General features: G+C 42.3%; 1 protein-coding gene across 1 annotated transcript in view; it reads left to right on the top strand.

Annotated features, from left to right (window-relative positions):
- The window catches only part of aldh1a3 (aldehyde dehydrogenase 1 family, member A3), a 60,357-nt gene that overhangs the window by 16,545 nt on the left and 35,345 nt on the right, over positions 1 to 8,467 (top strand). Inside the window, exons 6-7 of the mRNA XM_020623622.1 lie at positions 7,106 to 7,234; positions 7,368 to 7,481. Of these exons, the coding sequence (XP_020479278.1) occupies positions 7,106 to 7,234; positions 7,368 to 7,481 (243 nt within the window). The remainder of the gene's footprint in view (positions 1 to 7,105; positions 7,235 to 7,367; positions 7,482 to 8,467) is intronic.

Raw genomic sequence — 8,467 nt, 5'->3', positions numbered from 1 at the left:
TATATATATATATATATATTAGCCACTGCATTTCTGTCAGACAACACACCACTTCTTCCAGAAAACTGTTGTGATCACAAATTTCTTTTGTTTGCATTGGAACAACACAAAAAAGCTGAGAAAAAAGCCAAATCTGATCCATTCCACAGAGAACTCCAAAAACTGACTCAACAGAATTATTGACACCCTCAACTTAATATTTGGTAGCCCACTCTTTGGACAAAATAAGTGAAATCAGTCGCTTCCTGTAACCATCAGTGAGTTTCTTCCACCTCTCTACTGGAGTTTTGGACCACTCTTCTTCTGCCAGCTGGTCCAGGTCTCTCAGATTTGAAGGCTTCCTTCTGCCAGCTGCTGTTCTGAGATCTCTCCACAGGAGCTTTATGGGATTTAGACCTAGACCCATTGCTGGACACTTCCAAACTCTCCAGCTCATTGTCTGAAACCATTTCTGGTGCTCTCTGAAGTCTGCTTTGGGTCATTGTTCTGCTGCAAGACCCATGACCTCTGATGGAGACCCGACTTTCTGACACTAGGCCCTATGTTGCGCCACATAATTCATTGGTAGTCTTCAGATGTCCTAATGCCATACACACAGCCAAGACATTCAGTGGCTGAAGCAGCAGAGCAACCACAAAACACCATTGAACCTCCACCACATTTGACTGTAGGGACGTGTTCTTTTCTTTGAAGGCCTCATTTCATTTTCTGAAAACAGTAGAATGATATGCTCGGCCAAACAGCTCTATTTTAGTCTCATCTGTCCACACGACATTCTCCCAGAAGGACTGTGGCTTCCTCAGGTAAGTTTTGGCTTTTTTTATGTCTCTGTGTCAGCAGTGGGACCCCTGGGCCTCCTACCATAGTGTCCCTTGTCATTGAGATGGTGACAGATAGTGTGAGCTGACACAGTTGCACCCTGTGCCTGCAGGTCAGCTTGGATTTAGTTGGAAGTTGATCGAGGTTCTTTATCCACCATTCCAACAATCCTTTGCAATCTGTCATCTGTTTTCTCTTTCGCCATGTTCGGGGAGATGAGCTGCACTGCCATGGGCTGTAAACTTCTTGACAATGTTACACAGTGGACACAGGAACAGTCAGATCTCTGGACATGGACTTGGAGCCTTGAGACTATCCAGGCTTTTCCACTATTGTGGTTCTCAAATCCTCAGACAATTCTTTGCTCTTCTTTCTTTTCTCCATGCTCATTGTGGTCCACACCACACAAACGTTGAGTCAACGTTTCTCCATTTTAACTGGTTCCAAGTGTGATTTCTATGTTGCCAGCACCTGTTGGTTGCTAAAGGTGAGTTTCATTACAAATTAAAGGAGCATCACAGGCTGGAAATACAACTGTTTCTATTGAGTTTGAAAAGGTGTCAATAAAGTTCCAATGCAAACAAAAGAAATAAACATGAAAATAATAAAGAATCTATGATTGCAACAATTTTGTGGGAGAAGTCGTGTTTTTCATTCCGTTTTATTTCTATAGCGCCAAATCACAACAAAAGTCATCTCAGGACACTTTACAAAAAAGGTCTAGACCTTATTTTTATTGTTATTATTATTATTATTTATTATTATTGAGGAGAAACCCAACAAATCCCCCTTGAGCAAGCACATGGTGACAGTGGGGAGGAAAAACTCACTTTAGCAGAAGAAGCCTCCGACTGACCCCGGCTCTTGGCGGGCGGCCTTCTACCTCAACCAGTTGGATAGAGGAGAGAGAAAAGAAAACAAAAGCAACAAGACACAACAAACAACAACAAACAAGCAACCACTGTGTAGGTTGTTTTGGCTGGTAACTGCTCATCAGAAAGCATCAGTAGAGCTCCAAAGCCAGGGCAACCTGTAGAAAGGTACAGGGAGAAAGAGAGAGACAGAAATGCAGGACTGCCAATATTTTTGGCCATGACTGTATGTGTAGTGCTAGGAGGGCACTCCTTTTAAAACTGTCTGAGGATGAAATTAAACCCTGCTACATGTACCAAAAACCTTATCTTAATCTTTGCTGTCCCAAAACAAGATCTCATCTCTGCTAATCCCTTTAGGGCTGCTGTTACAGGAACACACAGCCCCAGTCATGTGCTACATGGATTTACTTTCACACACTAGAATATGTTTTGTAATAACTCCATCAGATTTAGGCTGGGTCAGTGTTCGGTGTTTCATTATATTACATTGCTCTTTGTTATAGATCCAGACAGACATGACTATCATTTCTACATCATGACAGAATAGAGCCATTCAGTTTTTATTTTTATTTGTCAGTCAGATTTTTGAACATCAGCATAAAATATAAATGGCAAAATATCATATAAACGATAGCCAATCAGTTTTTTTAAAGGTCATTTTTAATTCAGCACCCCAAAACCTATGAGCAGATTTCAATTCAGAAGGAGAAAGCTTTTTGTTTTTAATGTAGACCACTCTTATTAGGCTACATTTGTGCCTCACTTGTTATTACTATAATTTCCATTGGAGTTTGTTGCATTGATAATTGCACAGAAATAAGATATTGCATACACCAAAAACTTTAATAAGTGCTTCATGCCATTTAGAAAAAAATCGATTCTTGACTTCCATCTTCTGTGCACACAGACATACAGCATGATTCACATAGGTGGTTTACAATAATACATCTGCTTATTGCTTTAAGTATTTCTTGTAGGTAAGGCTGGGCTTCCAACCAGTCAAAGCAGGCACCTGCCAAGGCCCTAATAACTTCAGGGCCCCTGAAAAGCCAGATTCACTGTATAACAGCAGGTTTTTATGTTTTTTTCAAATTTGGCAGAAGTGTCCACTTGGACTCAAGGATGAACTAATTCTCTTTGATCTTGGTGGTCAAAGATCAAGGTCACTGTTTCCTCATGTCTGTCCCATTCTCATGAAATTGGCTGGAGGCATACAACCACAAGGTGGCAATTCTAGTTGTTAGATAGGTTGTAACGTCACTCGCCTACCCATTTTCCGCTGCTTATGAATGCCCAGGTAGCAATGGCACCAAACTAGGCAAAATCCTGCAACACCTCAACTCCCCAGGGACCTATGCAAGGGCCCTCTTTGTGGACTTCAGCTTGGCATTCAACAACATCATCCCGGATATCCTCCACTCCAAACTGACCCAGCTCACTGCGCCTGCCCCGACCTGTCAGTGGATTACGAGCTTTCTGACAGAGAGGAAGCAGCAGGTGAGGCTGGGGAAAACCACATCCAACACCCGGACAATCAGCACAGGTGGCCCCCAGGGATGTGTGCTCTCCCCTCTGCTATTTTCAGTCTACACCAATGACTGCATCTCAAAGGAACCCTCTGTCAAACTCCTAAAGTTTGCTGATGATACTACGATCATCGGGCACATCCGTGACAGTGAGGAGTCAGCCTATAGACGGGAGGTTGAGCAGCTGGTCCTGTGGTGTAGCTGCAACAAGCTGGAGCTGAACACACTCAGAACAGTGGAGATGACAGAGGACTTCAGGAAGAACCTCCCCCCACCTTACCCCACCTCACCATACTTGGCAGCACTGTATCAGCAGTAAAGTCCTACAAGGGCTCCACTATCTCCCAGGACCTGAAGTGGACGTCCAACCTCAGGACCAAAAAGGAGGTCAAAAAGGATCACTGCAGACATAATCTGTTCAAACTCCTCCCCTCTGGACAGCGCTACAATCAAGCGTATGCCAAGACAACCAGGCACAAAGACAGTTTTTTCCCCCCGGCCATCACTCTTATGAACACTTGACAGTATGACTGGACAATAACCCTCAGTGCAATGAAAGTCACTTTCGGCTTTTCCTGTTTTCGCCACAGCAAATCATCACACTGACAACTCGCATGTTGGCATTTGGCACGTGTTTTACACCAGATGCCCTTCCTGACACAACCCTGACTCGAACCCGGGCCACAGCGGTGAGAGCGCTGCGCCTTAACCACTAGCCTACCTATTTTTATTCCTATTTATCTCGTTTCACAATCAGCATTCCTTTGTGTGTCTGCATTGTTTACTGCCTGTTTCTACTGCTTATTTTGCATTGTTTGCACTGTTTGTTGCTTGTTAATACTGTTAATTTTGTTATATTACACAGCCTCACGCTGGTTTACTGTTTACTCTCCCCTTTGTATGGGGATATGTACATGCACATTGAGAGCCAATGTACCAGAGTCAAATTCCTCGTGTGTCCGACACACCTGGCCAATAAAGGAGATTCTGATTCTGATTCTGAACCTCACATTTGTCTCAAGATTTCACTGGGCTGTATTGGATGTATTATCCCTTCAGTGTGTTCTGGGTCTGCTCTGTGGTCTTTTATACTAATATTTTTGGTTTTGATATGTACTTGGCTTGCTCTAGTGATGGATATTGTATAGATTTTAACTATACTACTCTTACCTGTACTGCTTATCAATCCAGTACTTGAATGGTACTCTTATTGGTTATTTTTTAGAAGGAAAAAGTAAATAAATTAAGAGCAGAATTAACATTACTTTACTTTTTCATATACACTGTTAACATCATGGAGTAACAAACTGCAACATCATTGTTTGGAACCAAAATCACAATAAGAAGAAGCCTTATTTTATTGTAACAATGAAATTTTTTTAGGAGCCGAGGGCCCCGGGCCGCTATGTGCATACGCATCGCCATCACGTGGGTTCAGTGTCTTGCCCAAGGACACTTCGACATGTGGACTGCAGAGATTCAAACCTTCAACCTTCCGGTTAGGAGACAACTGCTCTACCCACTGCACCACTGTCGCCCCACGTGATTATTGAAATGTAAAAAACTGAATGGACTCTTTCTTTGACTCGGAATTTTTTCTTTCTTTGGCAAAAAACATTGGATCTAGTTCAACTTTTTCTGGAGCACAACATGACACATGACATCATCCAGCAAAGCGCTGCATTGCACTGGGCTTGAATCTGGTGTTGTGTAATGTCAATAGCAAGTAGCTTTCCACTGTTTGGTGGCCATTGTTTATGTTTGTGGACTTGAAACATGAATGAGGCCACTCATGTCATCAGACTCATCACAGCGTGACTGTGTCGTACATGCCTATGGGACACTGTCCCTACAACCCCTTCACCCCCTTACCAGTGCAGCCCCTTGCATTAAAACACTGCAGGGGCTGTGTTTCAGCACTCATTGTGTGTGTGGCTGTGTGTGTGCGCTACCCCAGTTGCTCCAGTGGAGCTGGCCAGTAGATCAGACTGGTTGTACAGTACAGCTTTCAGGTGTGTTGGACACACGAGGAATTTCGCTCGGGTACAGTGGCTCTCAGTATGGATGTGCAGTGTTCTTCTTTAAAACAATGACTAGACAAGTGAACAAGATAAGACTGAGAGAACAAAAAGGAATGTGCAAACAAGAAAAAGGAATGCACATCAGGAAAATAAATATATAAATAGAGAACTACATATACACACAGTTTAGATGCATTTTCCAGATCGATATATAGTATATTTAAAGTATATTTACAGTTTATTGCACTGTCATGAAAATTACATTATTAAGTATGTTTTAAATTGTGTTCTAATCAATATACTGTATTAACCAACATATGTTATTCAATAGATTTTAAGCTTTCAGAACAGACTACAGATAACAGGGACCTGTGAGACACTGCATGTGTGAACTGAAGGACATGTTTTATCTTTGTTTTCAGTACTTTATGTGTTGTTATATGTTCAGCTAGGATGGCATTCCAGACTTAAAGGAGCCAGCTATAAACTCTTTCCTGCCATATATTGTGAAGATGAATGGACAACATATTGTTTATCGCCTGTGAGGTTATCAGGGCAAAGCCTCTCAAGTTCACTTTTCCCGTTTGAATCTTCTTTTCAACTTGATTAACGCCTGGAATGCGTCTTTAGGGAGTTCCCTTTGTACTATATATTGTGATGTTTAGACTAGCTTATTCAGACAACTCTGAATGCCTATGCTGACTTGTCTCCTTGCTGCAAGTAAACCAATCTGAAAGATTCCAGTGACTTCGTTGCTTCTTTGGAAATTATGAAAGTTGTCATCCAATGTTCATCAGAGTGACAGCCCAGGGGAAGAAACTGTCCTTGTGTCTTGTTGTCTTGGTGCACAGTGACCTGTAATGCTGTCCAGAGGGGAGGAGTTCGAACAGATTGTGTCCAGGGTGTGAGGGGTCTGCAGTGATCCTCTCCACCTTCCTTTTGACCCGTGAGGTGTACAGGTCCTCCATGGAGGGCATGCTTGCACCAATGACCTTTTCTGCAGTCATGACTGTCTGGTGGAGTCTGTACCTGTCCTGTTTGGTAGCTGAGCCAAACCAGACAGTGATGGAGGTGCAGAGACCAGACTCGATGATTCCTAGGTGATGGTGCTGATTTTGGATGACCCCTTCAGGTCCCGAGAGATTATGGATCCCAGGAACGTGAAAGACTCTACTGCTGATACAGTGATGCTGAGTATGGTGAGGGGTGTAGGGTGGGGGAGGCTCTTCCTAAAGTCCTCTGTCATGTCCACTGTTTTGCACGTGTTCAGCTCCAGGTTGTTACGACCACACCACAGGACCAGCTGTTCAACCTCCTGTCTGTAGGCTGACTCGTCACTGTCACGGATGAGACTGATTTTACAGCATCTCAAAATTTTTTGGGCCATCTGTGACAGCTTGCAGCTTGATGTTTGTGACTAGAGTCTTAAATTGTGTATACTATTTGGTAAATGTGATATCTCTGTGGATGTCTTATTCTATACATTTGTATGCAAATGTTAAATAGTCATACTTTAAATGATATTGCACTTTATGCATTGGGCCATACTCAAAACACTTTTCCCTATTTTCCATTCAACCATTCAAACAGTTATTTCTGTGCTCAGCCTTGTGAATCTTTAAATGAAAAGCAGACCATTTGAGATATTTTTCATTGTGGAAGTTTTCGTTCTTTGACTTATGATATACAAATGGTCTATAAATGACTTACCAGTCTAACAGAGGAGGGTTAAAGTCAATGTACTTTTAGTAAGATTTTGATTGTGGACTAGTTGTGTTATTTGGTTGTGACAATATGCTTTAATCTGATATGTGTATATGTGTACTTATGTATTGAAGACAGTACCTTTTTTTGTCTATGCTAGTGGAATTTTCCTCTGCTGATGTTCATATGGAAGATAGCACCAGCCCTGAGCTGTGGAAACACTGTGGTCATCAAGCCAGCAGAGCAGACCCCACTCACAGCCTTGCACACTGGATCACTAATCAAAGAGGTCAAGATGTTATGTATAGTTGGACTGATCTAAGTCATGGGCTGTTTTAGGTTTAGGCTTTAAACCTCTCACAGTCCTCTTCTTGTTTTATTGTCTCGTCTGCACTAAAATGCTCTCCGTGTTGCCATTTCAGGCAGGCTTCCCTCCTGGAGTTGTGAATATTGTTCCTGGGTATGGTCCCACAGCAGGAGCAGCCATTGCCAGCCACACAGACATTGACAAAGTGGCCTTCACTGGCTCTACAGAGGTATGTGTGTTAGAAGACACTTCTTCTGCATAATTGTCATTTTGGCATATGAATTAAAAATACAACATTGGAAGATGACCATAACATTGTTTTAAATTTTACACATTAAAAGAAATATCCCTAATATTGACACGTATATTCTTGATTTGTAAATGAAGCTCAATGCAATTTGAAGCAAATGATGGGCAGCAATGTAAAAATCTACCTCAATAGTTTGTGAACCATCAGAAAGTAAAGAACTTTTTGGACTTCTGCCAAAATGTGGGCAGCATAACTGCTGAGCTCCCCAGCTCCTGTTACAAAGTGCCATCTTTTAATAAGATACAGTATTTTCATAAATTGATAGACAACAGTTTACAGGCAGTGAAATGTTTCCCAAAGGGAAACAAAAAACTTTGCATGGTAAACAACTGACAGTAATGTTCAGAGGAACCAAAAAGGGTAAGGAAGATGACACCGGCAGACATTTGGAGGAAGAGGAGCTAGGAGAAGTTACTAGCATAGCTAACACTAGTCTTCAGGAACTTGAGGGACTCTACTGCTGGTACAATGCTGCTGAGCATGGTGATGGTGGTGGGTAATGTTGGGGGGCTCTTCCTAAAGTTTGCTGTCATTTCCACTGTTTTCAGCATATTCAGCTCCAGGTTGTTGCAACTGCACCACAGGGCCAGCGGTTCAACTTCCTGTTTGTAGGCTGACTTGTCACCATTTTGGATGAGACCGATAGCCACTGTGTCATCTGTGAACTTCAGAATCTTTATAGAGGGGTCCCCTGAGGTGCAGTCATTGGTGTATAGTATAAGCTCTGTTTCTGTACAAACCTCCTTCCGGCTCTTTTAAACCAGGAACTCACAAAAAGACGAAGTAGACCACTTTAGATTTTATAAAAAATAACCGTACTGGTTTATTCAGAGGATCACAGGTAAAATTAACATCACACGTCCAGATCTCTCCCACCACCAAACCTGCGCGCAGGCAGCTTGGAA

The sequence above is a fragment of the Monopterus albus genome, unplaced genomic scaffold (genome assembly GCF_001952655.1).
Source record: "Monopterus albus unplaced genomic scaffold, M_albus_1.0 scaffold306.1, whole genome shotgun sequence".
NCBI lineage: Eukaryota > Metazoa > Chordata > Actinopteri > Synbranchiformes > Synbranchidae > Monopterus > Monopterus albus.
This window is presented reverse-complemented; position numbering and strand designations above follow the sequence as displayed.